The sequence below is a fragment of the Anoplophora glabripennis genome, unplaced genomic scaffold (genome assembly GCF_000390285.2).
Source record: "Anoplophora glabripennis isolate ALB-LARVAE unplaced genomic scaffold, Agla_2.0 scaffold30, whole genome shotgun sequence".
In the NCBI taxonomy this organism is placed as follows: Eukaryota; Metazoa; Arthropoda; class Insecta; order Coleoptera; family Cerambycidae; genus Anoplophora; species Anoplophora glabripennis.
The window spans coordinates 226,934-241,623 of NW_019416226.1; the positions used below are offsets into that span (position 1 = coordinate 226,934).

Genomic DNA, 14,690 nt, shown 5'->3' on the forward strand with positions numbered 1-14,690 from the left:
ATAGATAGTTTTATATTAAATATTTTTATCCAAATATTGATACCAATATGCCTCAACAATAATCACATAATATTTTAACCTTAACGTAAAATAGACTATACAATTTCATCTTATGTAATATTTGGCATACTTAAGTTTATTATAAATTTTATAGAGCTGATATTTTGTTAACCTTAGGACTTTGACAGATTTTTTAATCACTTAAAAAATGTTTTAGAAAATTAAATATCGTACCAATGCAATTTTTTCTTAATTTATACACACTCACAATTCTAATAAGCAAAAATGGGCATAAACATTTGAAAATGACTGAAACATTAAAAAGGATAGTAATACGAAAAATATGTTTAATGATTTTTAACTAACGTAAGAGGCAGTATTGCCCACTTCTGATATGCATAGGTAAAATAGTATCCTCTTACAATTTTTTCTTTTAATGGAATTCAATAAATAATGTAAAAGAAAGTACATAAAACATACATTTTTTTGTTTAAAAATACCATGGGAAAATATATAGAAACTATATTATAAAATTTGTGCAACAAAAAATAATCAAGAAACAACTTTTCAGCTATATTTGTGAATATGATTTTTTTAAAATTTGAAACTATTTGCTTTTCTACACATTTTCAGATATATTATATATTATTTATTACTTCCTTATTTACAACACTGAATTAGGGCCTAGAATAATATGCATATTACTACTATGTTGCTTATTTTCTTAAAATTTCTTTAAATTTTTAAATCTACATTATGTTCGTTAACAAATAGGAAGGTATTTAAAATAGTATATGTAAAATAAAACAGCAATAAAAAATATATTTGATGACATAATTCCAACTGCCTTTAACGGCGCAAATTCTAAGAACAAGAACTTTAAATTTTCCAGTTGTTTGGACATTTTAAAAAATCAATCAACAAAAGTTCAACAAAATTACACAGGTGGGTCTCTAAAGAAAAGGTATGGAGGTGGGCCCACAAACGCTTTCTTTGTACTATGTCCTGTGTATTTCCACTTGTTTTACATGTTGAATTACCAGATAAATTCAGGTGGCCTTGCAAATAAAATTAGTAAATATTAATAGAACGAAAAGGCATTCTGAAATGAGTTTTTTAAATTTGCTTGAATTAGCTCACCTTTATAGTAAAGTAGAAATATGGAAGCTAATAAAATCTAAAACAAAATGGATCACCAGATTTGAAACTACGTCAAAATTTTACTTAGAGCCAAAGTGATAAAATACAAAATAAAATTACGAGCGAAAAATTAAAGGATAAACTGAAGTCAAAATGACAAAATTTGAATTCCATCAGTTTTCAAAAAATTATTGAATGCACCCAGTTTGAATATATTTAAAAAAAGTGTAAAATAAAACTTTGTCATTCTGTATCTCAAAATCGGAGCGTTTGCAGATCTACCTCCATATGATTTTTTAAATTTTTGATGCAAAAATTTGTCAATGGTATGTTGCAACACCCTCTATTTAAAACCATTCATCAAATTGAATTGCATTTTTGACTATACTAAATAATTATTTATAGCCTATACTTTAATGTAGAAGTCACTAAATAGTGTAAAATGTGAAAAATAAAATGAGGCACTTTTATAATTATTTCAAACGATTTCTAAGTTTTCTTGTTGATACCTAATCTGCACAAAACCCTGTTCAACACGAACACAGCTCAGAAGCGTAATAAGATGTAGGAATGAGTAGAGAAAGATATTGTCATTTTTTAAAAATATCCTTCATTCTATACAGGGAGTACAGCAAATTCACTTACCTTTTTACGACACGAAAAAATAGACTATTGGATAGAATTAATAACAGGTTTATAGAAAAATAAAAAAATTGTCTTTCCTTACTCATTCCCGGGATTTTGAGTTTTTTAAATATAAATTTCTTTCAGATTCTTAATAATACTTGGCTAAATTTAAAATTTCTGAAAATGTAACAGTAACACATTAATTTTAAACATTTACGAGAGCCCTAACAAATTCTCAAACACTTTATACCGATATTTTTATAGAAAATGGTACTTTGGACTTTGAATAAATTACGCCTCAGTATTTGAAAGAAATTCCTAGAGAGGACCACGTCACATTAAAAACTTAAAATGAATATATTTAGAGAAAGTCGTAAATGTTTATTTTTAAATTCGTTTTAGAAGTATTTCAGAAACTTTCTATGATTCATAAGACGTTTTCTTTTAAACTCGATTCCACTTTTTAAAGAAGAGAATTGTAAAAAATCAGAATAGATCATAATCTAATTAGGCACAATATAATAAGACGCCAAGACGCAATGATTTCACGTCCTTCGAAATAATAATACACCTCCCCCGCTTCCATACAGATAGAGGTGAATCTTACGTTAATATGAGACACTGCTAATATCAAATTTTATTGCCTGCAAATGTTTTTGTGGTCAAGAAATCTGCTACGAATTATATTTTTAAGAAAAAGTTGTGGCAGGGGTGGTATAATGGATGTAACTTTAAGTAGGGGGAATCATTTTTGGGGGTAATTATAGGTGTTCCCCAGAATCTAATCTGAAATCATTTTTTTTAAATCATAAATAGACGAGTTATAATCAGTTTTTTAAACTACACTTAAATCTTTGTCTACGCCGTCACTAAACAGCTCTCGAACTTTGATGCATGTGCACGCTTATCGGTGTAGCCTGTAGTTACCTTTTTATATCTACTGTATAACAATAACGGAATGGCAGAGAACGAAATTGCAATGGAAAATTAATTCATAAAAATAGATTGCTCTTGCGACATATTTTAAAGTCACCATATTTTTTTAATGCCAATGATTAAAATTTTTTTTATTTTTTCCATGGTTGATTAAACTAATGAGTGGTCATGCAAAAACTGATTTATGTTTAAAAATAACTAATTTGGATGTTTTATAAAATTTATGTAATAAAAATAAATTAAATTACTAATTTACAGATTTGAAGCACCGTGTTTAGTTTGTGAATCTCAGACTCAACGATTATTTGATACTAACCCAGTTTGGGTGAACTACATAATAATCCACCTGATGTGATATGACAACAGATCACTAAGTGGGCAAACAACAAAGACAACGTTAATTCTGGTAGTTTTCATCTTATCGATGTTTGTAATGTCACGATTTTCTTCATGAGGTAATAGTTTTTCAGTATAATGTGTTTATGTATCTTCATTGTTAAATTTCTGTGATATGATTCGACAACAATGCGCATGCTGTTATTTGAGGTTACGTTAGCCTGTCCAGCAGCGGGGTATGAAAATTATGAAAATAAGTTTAAAAAATAGACTGAAATTTTCAAATTTTCACAACAGAATTAGAGAAAACAAAGCAAATGCCAAACGTAGCCTTCATATAAATATGACCCCTAATCAAAGTTACACCCTGCAAATTTAAAATTTCACATATTTTTCGTTAACGCCCTATTAGAATAAAACGAACTAAGTTTAGCAAAACCTTATTCTTTCGTTGTAAAATATCTAAACGCTCCACATCTGAAATAATTCCAAACCCATTCAGAAATCATGCACACCGTCACACTCACGGCTGAAAGTTTAACAAATAGTCCTTCAACTGATTCGGTAGGTTCAGCTTGTTGATATAGAGCCCTGGTCTCCGATCCAGACAGTTGTGGATTTTAACACGGCAGATCTGCTTGAGAGTTCTGGGCCGTTTGTAAAGATCCCGAATGATGAAAGTCAGCGGGTCGGTCATCTTACCCGGGACTAAACTCAACTGCTGAGTATGCAAGATCTTCAGACACTCGAAGAGCGGCTTGTGCTGCATCACGTGATAGAACAACATTATGATTTTCGCAAAACTTATGTTCGGATCGGTGATTAAGTTCTCCTTCCTCGAAATCAGCATTATGTAGTAGTACAGTATGTAGTTCTTCGTCTTCCAGATGCTCTGCGAGTGTAACGGGTGATTCTTTATTGCTTCCGACATATTCAGGCTCAGATCCGGATTCGCGCCGTATTGGATGAGAGTAAGCGTAAGGTCGTACACGTAGTGGATGTCTTTACATTCGCGCACGTTCTGGATCATGTCCATGCACGACTGCAGGATGTGCTGGGTGCGTATGCTGACCCGGACATTGGGATCCAGACCGTGCATCAGGAGAAGTATGAGTAAGTTCTTGATGAACTCGAAGTTCAATTCTTTCTGTATGTCACAGTTCAGGGTTATGTTCTCCGACACGGTAAACACCAGGACGTGTAAAGGGGTGAGGTTCGCCCTGTAGCTACAGTTCGGATTCGCACCCTTTTCCAGGAGGATTCTTATGCAGTTTAAGTAACAGACCTGTAACACGACGGAACGTGTGAAAGATGGTACAGTCGAATTCCTGTAATAGAGGTGTATACCAAGTTTTGGCCAAAAAATTCTGATAAATTCAGCTTTCCAGATGGATTTGACAAATTTTTCATTTTTTAACATTATCTCCATGAAAATATTTAACAAAGAATGATTATGCCTGGTGATCTTGAATTTGACCTTGACGTAAACCTGAAGGTCAATCAAGGTCAACTTGAAAATATTACATGGAATATCTTAATTTTTTTATGACACCAATCGATAAAGTGTCAAAATTTACGTCCAAATCTGGGATCAGAAAAGTTTTCTAGTGTATCGTTGCAGGTTATTTAGAAGTCATTTTTCTCTAAATAACTGAACAAGATTGAATGATGGATGGAATTGTTCAGCACCATATTGACTGCTGGCATAAAAATCAGCATATTATATTAGATTATGAGTTGATCTTGGCTTGACCTTGCAACTTATAGTCAAGGTTAAATCAAAAGTCACCACCGAATCTGTCATTCAAAACACTACAAATTTTGTTTAAAACATTTTCCTCCACAATTGCATCTCCCCGAATTCCCAGTTTTCTACTGAGTGTCTTATTTTAATCGACGCACCCGAATATCTCTGTTGCTAAATCGAATAAAAAAAAAGTCAAACAAAAGTTATTCAGGACAAAGGGGGCAATAATAACTTTGACCTTGGTGTCAATTTGGAGGTCATTTGAAGGTCAAAGGTATTTTTATAAATGGGAAACCCTATTTTTGACAACGGATTCGGAAAGAGCGCGAAATTTTACGTCCTGAATGGTAGTTTAACAATTTTTAGTGATCTTGAAAAAGTCAAATCAAGGTCAAATATTGAAAATTCGTCCAGAAGCTGTTTTTTTTAATACTTGGTGGTTTAGTAGGCTTAGGGGCCAACGACTGACCATTTTGACCGTAATGTCAATTATGAAAATCATTTAGAAGCAATTTTATTAAATAAAAAATTTCACTTCTGTTCTTAATCTTGATTTGACCTTTTCAAGGTCACTCTAAAATTGTTAAACTACCATTCTGAACGTAAAATTTCCCGCTCTTCCCGAATCCGGAGTGAAAAATAGGGTTTCCCCTTAAAAAAAATACCTTTGACCTTCAAATAACCTTGAAAATTGACACCAAGGTCAAAGTTATTATTGCAGTTAGGTGACCCCCTTTATCCTGAATAACATTTGTCTGAACATTTTTTTTTTATTCGGCTTAGCAACAGAGATATTCGGGTGCATCGATTAAAATGAGCCACCCGGTATATTGGTATACACCCTGTGTAATCTCTTTACCTTCATACTGTGTGTAAAATGATGCAGTGGATCTTTGTTGATCAAGGGTACCAAACAGACCATTAAAGGCACCGAACCGTCCCTCCCCACCATATTAGGATCGCCCTCTGTGAGCAGCATTTGCAACAACTCGTAACAGACGTCCCAGTCCCGTATGTGACGCAAGACGCAAGCCACCGCAGAGTTCCCCGTATGGTTTATAGAAGTTTTCGCCCCGGATTGGATCAAATAGCGCACCAAATGCAAGATATCCCACTTGTTCCACTTGTCGTAACCGTACTGGGCTTCCTCCAAGGCGTACCTGACTATGAGGGCATGTAGAGGCGTATTCCCTAAACTATCGGGGGTGTTTATCAGCTCCTTGCAGCCGTGGTCGAGCAGAAGTCGAATCGTTGATATAGTGTCTTCGGCTGACTTGTGCGCGACGAGGAGAACGACGTGTAGCAGCGTCATTTGCTGCGTGCAGGTTCTAACGGTCGTGTCGGCACCTGCGTTTATCAGTAACTCTAAAAATTTGCTGTCATGCAGAACGGCATAGTGGATGGGGTAATATTCGTCTTTTAAGATGTGTATTTCGTCAGATCTCTCCGTTACGAGAAATTGGGTGCACCGCCAGGCACCTCTCTCACAGGCCGCATGAAGTAGGGGTTTTCTTGAACGAAATATGCCGTTCTACGCGAGAAAATAAACAGTAATCTCAATAAATGCAATTTTATGCTCTAAATCTTACCCAGGGGTCTTCTTCTCGTTGTGAAAGCATAGTTAAAATATTCACTTGGTCCCCGTCTAGAGCATAGTAGATTGCAGACTGGAGTTTGCTGGGGACTCTTTCTCTACTGTCTCTCTCGATACATGTCTCTTCTTGCTGAATGGCAGAAGCTACAGATTGAATACGTTCTTAGAAATATGTTTTATTTCTTCCGATTAAAAACTACTCACAATATTTCCCCCTTTCTTCACAGTTGCTACTGTGGGGCCCAGGCCAACACATCCTGGCCTCTACATCAGACTTTGCCCCATGCTTCAGGAGCAACTCAACACAATCGTCATGTCTAAAAATTAAGTCAACAGAAAAAACTTGTCAGAAAAAAAATAGGGTCTGTAACACTTTAGGGCAACCAAAAACAGCAAATTTTTTAAATGAACAACAATAGTATACTATTAAAGAAGTAGAATAGACAAAAATGTAAGGAAGGTTAAAGGAAACATTAAAAGAGATTTTATAGAAATATAAATAAAAAATTGTAACGAACATAACCTAATCTAACTTAACAACCTATCCTACTCATCCTAACTTACCTAATTTAACCTAACCCGAAGAAATATAATCTAAATCAACACAAAACAGAAAAACTATTATTACACGAACAACTACAATGAAAAATTAACGATAAAGAACAACCTTGCCCAACTAACTACAAAAAATACAACAATCTACAACGTGGAAGACCAAAGCACCAATAATTTCTGGTTAAGATTGGTCAAAATATACAATTTTAACATGACATTTACAAAACAATGGCTATGAAGCAGAAAAAAAAAATAATTTTTAAAACTGCTACATATACATAAAAATAAACCACCGTCACGTAAAATTATTTATGGAATGTTTCAGTTAAAGTGAAAAAAAAAAATCCATCAATGTGTAGTAACAATTGCCCCAAAGTGTTATAAAGCCAAAAATTACATTTACTAACCCTTTGAGACAAGCGATGTGAAGGGGAAGACTGCAAGGAAACCTGTTAACGTCTGCAGCAGTATGTCGGGCCAACAACCACCTAACTAATTCGACATTATTGGCACCCACACATTTCTGCAGCAAGTTGTACCCTGCGTCATCGTGGATTGCTAGGATGTTCTCATTCTAAAATGATATAATGAAAACAGGACTACAATGTAAAATGGGTGAGCAGAAGGCTAAATCAAAATTACCTTGGGTATCTGCTGCAACAGCCCTTCTAATCTTTGAACTCCAATTTTAGGATTGGCACGCAGGGCGTCAAATATAGTTTGTACTTTTTGTCTGGTCGATTCGGAGACTTTATGTCCATGGCCATTTGATAACAAAGCGCTCCCCGATTGGAATACCTGGCTCACAGAGCCTCCCATTTTAAAAAAATTGTTATTTCAAAATATGCTGAACATTATTAAATACTTGTGGGGTGGGAAGCACCTAGAGTAGAGAATTCTGAGCATACGCGGTATTTCGTTTCGTACTTACTTTCGACGATTTTTTAATCATTCATTCTCTTCTGGTGTGGTTAACAAATTATTGGCAAAAAAGTGACCGTCAATGGAGGGGTAGCAGACATGTTAGGTTATTTAATTAATTTTCCAACGACGTAAACAATCCTTTGTTGTTACACTCTTTAATTGATAGACGTCACTGCAAATTTATGATCACATTTCTAACTCATGACAAATTTATTCGACGAATCCTAATGTTTTATTAATCGAGCACAATTTGAGACATAAACTTCTGCAATAATCAATAACCATGTGGCGCCCTCTGTCCCTAATTCAATAAATTGTCAGATATTTGTTTTTATATGCCCTTGCCCAATAGATGGCAGGTAGCAAATTTTTTAAATGGAAATCTTTATTTTGGATTATTGTTATTGTTAAACGCTGCAAATATTAATAGGCCGAATATATAAATATAACATTAAAATCAAGTTGTGCGGTCACCTTTCTCGATTTAATTATATCAATGTACCTATCTGTTTCTATTTCTATATAAAAAAAAAAACAGTTATATCGATATGATTGTATTCATTATATCTAACCAGCCTTTTTTGTCTTTTGATATGAATTCCTATATTTTTAAAAATAATCAATACCTATATTTGTCCACTTACAGTCATGGACAAAACAAATAAGATATATAATAGAAGTTTAAAATAATTGTTACCTACCTCTTTTATAAAAGCAAATTTGTGGCGTTTGGTCAAATAAATCTTTAAAAACGTTTGGAGTGCGATTCTCTGGTCATCCTAAAGTGATACTGTGGTCAGTATTTTATTTTATAAATAAACCCAGGTGTCCATATAACAATAAACCTGTGACAGGAAGTCACGTTTTCGAGATTTGTTTCCTATTGCATTTATGTATTTTCAAAGTTGAACGTCTTTACCAGTATTATTTCTGAGGTAGACAGTACCTATGTGTAGTTTTTGTGGTAGTTTTCTTTAGAAGCATACTATAATGAACTATCAGCCGTCATGCAGTGGTAAGGAACGAAGTCTTGGCTTGATTACATAATAATGTAAAGTAAATCGCGAATAAATAGAAAAATATTAAATTTTTAAAAAGATAGTTTAGATTCAATTACATGTATAAGATATTTTTTGAAGTAAAATCATTGAGGTTGAAATTTAATAAACGTTGATATTTCATTGAAAATAAACTAACAGAAAATTATAGGCCACTAATCGATATTTAATATTTTTATTGGGTGCCTACTTATATCTGGCTGTATTTCATATGAATCGAGGCTATATGAAATTAATATCCCTATAATATTAATACGCAAAGATAATAATCTCAATAAAGGCAATGAGTTTGACAAATAAAGCCATTTAGCGCATTGTAGATTTCCTCTTTATATTATTCAGCTGCTCATATCAGTTTCATCGAGTTTATTCGACACTTTATAATAAATTTTGCAGATTTTTTTCAACACGATGAACTAGATGAGAGGGAAAACCGAAGCTCCATGCGAAAATTTTTCTTGTGAGTACCTATTTATATTAAAAAATTAAGAGCATATTAAGGTATACATAGGTATAGCAATTTCGATTTCTGAACACTGATGGTTGTAAAATAACATTCATTTACTAATTATATATATTTTTTACGTTTCAATTACATTTATTAACTTTAAATATCGTATAAAATGCCACAAACTATAATTAACTATTTAGCTTTTTCTAAAATACGTCCTTTCTTAATTAACCAAATGTTCTTCCATTTAATAAATGTATTATTTTTAATATGACCATAAATTATTCCTAAGAGGAAGAAGGCTCAGTAATCAAAATATTTTTCGGTGTTATAAAATAAGTCTTTTACATATCTAGATTAAATCTATCTAAATTTGTGTCAGTGAAGATATTCGTATAAAGTGAGAGGAATTTATTATAAACGTATGAATTTTAATTAAAACAAACAAATTCTTCAGTAATGATGTATAATTTCTCTAAAGGAATATCTAGACAAATATTCAATCAATATTTTTTATGGATGGGATTAGTTATTATTATTAATTTAAAGAAACTGTAACTCAAGGAAGAATAATGACTGAAACCTCTCTAATAGATAGTTTTCATTTAATATCTATTCGATAAGGCCGTTTGGTAAAATTTACGACATTTGATTATAAGGTCGTTAAATCTGAAACACAGAATAATTAAACTTTGTATTTACTGAAAATCATTACATCGAAAAGCAATTCGATCCATTCATCTTATTTTGTCCTAATTCTTTCTATTCCCTATTGGTTCAAGAACCACCGAATGTTGCTCCAAATAATTCCATATATACGGGTGGAAAGTTAATGACTTAGTAGAAACGCACTTTATAAATGCGGCAGCGCTACCAAGTGATGCAAGAAAGTCGATACTTTACTGTTAATCTCGATAAAAGAAATTTAAGAAAAAAGCTTGGGTGCAAGAATGTTATCACAAGATTGTCACTGGTTTACAAATTGTTTCATTAAATTGTTAATAATACTCTCAGTTAATAAACAGACGTATACTGGGCTGCAAGTTATAATAAAAGAAATGATAATGGTCTCTCATCAGAGAAAACATTATCATGCACAATCATATGTGTACACATAATTATAGAATTTTCATTATTATTTTTTTAATATTTCAAAGCCAAACTATAGAGGGTGTGAAAGAACTAGCGTTATTTGTTAGAAACTCCAAATACAAAAGTTTACAAAACACATTTACTGAAAATCGCTGCTGGAAACCTGAATTTTGTACAACGCGTGACGATTAGCACCAAGTCTGTAGTGAGACTAGTGAGTGTTATGAAAATTTAGTATTTCGTCTATTGTAAAGTTGCATTCGTCTGTGAAGAGCACTGTGTTTGTATAATTTGGTTGTTGTGTCACTTGCTACCGAAACCAACAACAACATTCTACACGCGGCTGAATATCATCTAGTCAAAGCCCGCACAAGTGCAATGTCGCGGGTACTGGGGTTCAGGTTTTCTTCGACAAGGTGTGAAATGTCTACCTCCCTATATAAATTATTGTGGTCTTTCTTGTTCATGACCGTTATACGTTGGGTTCATTTTACCGGTGTCCCACAGTCTTTGAACACCGTTTTTCACTGGAAATGATTCGCATATAAACGACAAGTCATATTTAAATCATGTTGGCACTCTCCGTACATTAATACTTATCCGCTAATTCTTGATTTGAAGGCATTTTGAAATAAAACAACGTACATGAATCTACACTCTACGAAAGTAAGCGAGACACGTCCGCGCACGCTCCGAGCAAATAACCACGCTGTTCTTGATCTAGTTACGGCGTTGTAAACAGTTGATTAAGTGGGGTGATGCAGCGTCGGCCTAAGTTTTGCGTAATAATTCTTGATTTCCGGCCATTGGACTTTTTGTTATAACGGTTACTCGAATTAAAATTTTAAGTTCGAGTAATTAATCTCGAAACACCCCGCATAAAAAGAATTGAGGAAATAAGAAAAGGCTGCAAATTCCAATGAAGCCATATTTTTCTAAAAAGTTCTTAACTCCCCATTTGGGGCGCACCTTAGAAAGTAAACCGCACCGTTTTGGGTACGGAATTGCAAGATAGCTCCAAGTAAGGCGCAAAGCGCACTACTTGAAGCACTTTCTCGCAGTCGGAAAGCCGCGAGACAGCCGCAATCTTAAAATTTCCGACGCGAAACGCGGTGTTTACCTACGCAAGGCCGATCTACGTAAGGCGATCGCACAATTATTTACCTCGTGATCGGCATCGAGGAGCAGAAGACCATCTCGACGCCCCGAGCGACACGTGAAAGTGGGGTAGATAGCATCTTGCTCTTGAGATTCTTCTTGACCATCGAATATCGACAGTGACCGCTCGAGGGAGAAGTCAAAATCGCGGTTATTTTGCTTTTATGGGACGTTGTGTGGTGAGATGTGATTTTCTGAGGAAGATCTGTGTGGTCGGGGGTGGAAAGTGGTTCAAGATGCCTTCGGATGTGGTGTCTTTCGCTGTGTCCACTGGACTGGGGGTCAGTGTGCTCGCGGGGATCATTTCAGGGGTTTGTTATGTGTTGGCGCATGGGATCAAGAGAAAAAGGTAAATTATAGGGTCTTTGTTCGTCATCGTCGACTAATTTTGAAGTTAACAACGCTCAGAATTATATCATATTTTCCTATTCCGAAAAGATGTGTGCAGAAACTAGTTTTCCAACGACGAAAATATACTTTTTTAAAAAACTTGAACACTAAACTGATATAATGTTTAATTAACCTGAAAATAGATGTATTACAAGCATTTTCTCTGTAACTGTGTAGTGTATCTTTTTCAAAAGACGTAAAAAAGTATGACGCAGCATTTTGAAGCCCTGAAAGAATTTAGATCTATAAAAATAACTTCGAAACATAAACTAAATAAATATTTTCTTAACAATACACATATAAAGTAATCCTGAAGATATAACTATGTATACTTTAGAGTTCAGGTAAATAACTATATTACTAAGAACTTATATGAATAATATTTTTTTACTTACTCTACTTTCAAGTTTTAAATTTAAAAATGTGATTATTCATTCTTTCGAAAATTATCTCTGCAAGAAATTAATAATAAACAATTTAGTTAAAACTATTTTGTAACCTACACGTAAAACATGTTATTGAAATGCAGAGTTTCTTCAAAATCCAGTTTTATATGTGAAGTTGTGGCATCTTAGATTAGGTTTTGATTAAAACCTTTTATATGATGAAATTAATCCAAACTTAACTTACAATCCTAATTGATGATAGATGCGAATAATTTTAATCCTAGGATTATATTCTTACTGAAGCAACATTTAAAAAATAATAATAAAGAAAATGAGTGGAAGATGTAATATTTTATTACGGATATTTAAAATACAATAAATTTCTTAGAGATCTTTTTTTATATTAAAAAAAATGGTTTTAGCAATTTCATTCAAATTTGTCTCGCAACTTTAATTTTTAGTACACCATAAACGTGTATTTAAGTTTAATAAAGTAGTGTTTGAATTGTGACAGGTTAATATTGTTTTGGATACAATTTTGTTTTTAGCATGTCAGTCTTTGTTAAAAATGAAATTCTTTGATTTGGGATGTAAAAGGAAATGTGAGAGATCATTTTTAAATTTGGGATACGGACCTAGATTTTGGTTCCAGAAAACTTTTTATAATAACTTTTTGATGCGCCTGCTACCATTTTGGAAAAAAATAAAAAAAAAATTAAAAACCATAGTTGGCCGAAGATTTTGAAATTTGGTGTAGAGACCTAGCTGTTGATTCTAAACAACTTTTCTTAATAAACTTTTTGTCGTATTTGGCATATAAAAGTATCTTTACTCTACAGAAAAACAGGTTTTTTGAAAAATTCTAACACACTTGATTTTTCAAAACTGAAATTATGTTAGAAATTAGTCTTTAACCAAGCAGGACTGCACCCCCAAAAATGAACATTTAAATCGAAAGTTTTTTATCTTTTAACCTTTAGGAGAGTCGTTACATCTATCCGGGGACACACTATATAAATAACCATAATAATAAAAATAATAATTACGCAAGTACTTATGTTTTTACCAATGGAATAAAGTATTGTTTAAGGTCGATCAATACTCTTTTGTAACTTAAATAAACTATACCTATATTTTTTTATTTTTAAACACATATTTATTTATTGGAATATTAACTATTAACTAACTAACTAACTAATTTATTAACTTGTGACGTAGAATTCCCAAAAAAGTTTCGCCAAGCCTTTTAATTACACTATATGTTCAAAAATGTTAGTTTTAAATGAAAAAGAACACTATATATATATGTCACAGAAAACAGTGGTCATATCATTCTACGAACTCATCAGGCATAAACAACTGATTATAAGTTATTAAAAGGGCTGGATTTAAAAATGATTTTGTAACGCATTTTTCATTAATATCTGAAAATCAACATATATTATTTGATTCAAAGATTTTAGCAACGATATTTCTAGACTTTTTTGTTTCTTTAAGTATATGAACCCACTATATAAGTCTGAAAAGGTTAGGAAAATATCTTTTGGGACCAGCCAGTTTTTGCTTTTAAATGAACTCATTTGGTATATTAATTTTTTTCTTCTTCGCTTACTCGTTTCCTCGCTAGCAACTGTAAGAGAAATTAACATGAAGCAATTTTTTGTGAAATCGATTCAGAAATCAAGCTGTTTTACATAAAAAATCCATAAAGGCAAAAATGTTTACATGCGCTACTGATACAAAATATAAAGTATTTGAAAATTATTTTTATCGACTAAGGAATTATCTTTGCTTGACGCATTCATATTTGCAGTATGACAATTTTTTCTGGGACTCCCGGTAGATTCACAATCTCCTTTTACCACCAAAACTTCATCTCTAAGAAGTGGACATCTTATGATGAGTTCAAAGACTAGAAAACGCTATATTTTCGAATAGATAAAAAATAATACATATTTACCAACTGTGATCAGATGAAATTTTATGAAAACATAAATCGTTATAGAAAGTGATTCTTTCTCTTCACAAACAAATAACAAGTCAAAGCCTTTAGAGATTGGTCAAGTTGGAATTGCCTAAGAAATGTCTCATTAGTAATCTGTATCTTTCAATTTGAAAGGAGATAAATGGAAGTCAGGTACCATTTATTTCCTTCACGGAACGCATTCAATGCGGTACCACTATTGTATTTTGTGACAGGAATAATTTAAATAATAGCTGTTTGGTTTAGTTTATAATAGAACCGTGAAAATATTTGTAACAATGTCACCTCTTTTTACAATGATCTTGTTAGTGA

The 14,690-nt window shown here is 32.8% G+C and overlaps 2 protein-coding genes across 5 annotated transcripts in view; one reads left to right on the forward strand and one right to left on the reverse strand.

Moving 5' to 3' along the window:
* Positions 1 to 9: 9 nt before the first annotated feature.
* LOC108913123 (ankyrin-2) lies at positions 10 to 8,130 on the reverse strand. Of its 2 annotated transcripts, XM_018718612.2 has the most exons (7): positions 7,867 to 8,130; positions 7,578 to 7,818; positions 7,343 to 7,509; positions 6,585 to 6,697; positions 6,376 to 6,524; positions 5,646 to 6,317; positions 10 to 4,324 (listed from the first exon to the last, which is right to left on the reverse strand). In XM_018718612.2, the coding sequence occupies exons 2-7, from the start codon at positions 7,752 to 7,754 to the stop codon at positions 3,563 to 3,565; spliced, it is 2,040 nt and encodes a 679-aa protein (XP_018574128.1). In that variant the 5' UTR covers positions 7,755 to 7,818; positions 7,867 to 8,130; the 3' UTR covers positions 10 to 3,562. The 2 variants fall into 2 exon arrangements, with proteins under 2 accessions (XP_018574128.1, XP_018574120.1); XM_018718604.2 differs by having other exon boundaries at positions 7,578 to 8,130.
* A 704-nt stretch (positions 8,131 to 8,834) lies between these two features.
* Positions 8,835 to 14,690, forward strand: part of LOC108913044 — a 66,878-nt gene continuing 61,022 nt past the window's right edge. Inside the window, exons 1-2 of one of the 3 annotated variants that reach the window (XM_018718523.1) lie at positions 8,835 to 8,874; positions 9,314 to 9,377. In XM_018718523.1, the coding sequence (XP_018574039.1) occupies positions 8,850 to 8,874; positions 9,314 to 9,377 (89 nt within the window). In that variant the 5' untranslated portion in view covers positions 8,835 to 8,849. Of the gene's footprint in view, positions 8,875 to 9,313; positions 9,378 to 11,578; positions 11,968 to 14,690 lie in introns of those variants that run through there. The other 2 variants (XM_018718509.2, XM_018718515.2) reach the window with 2 other exon arrangements.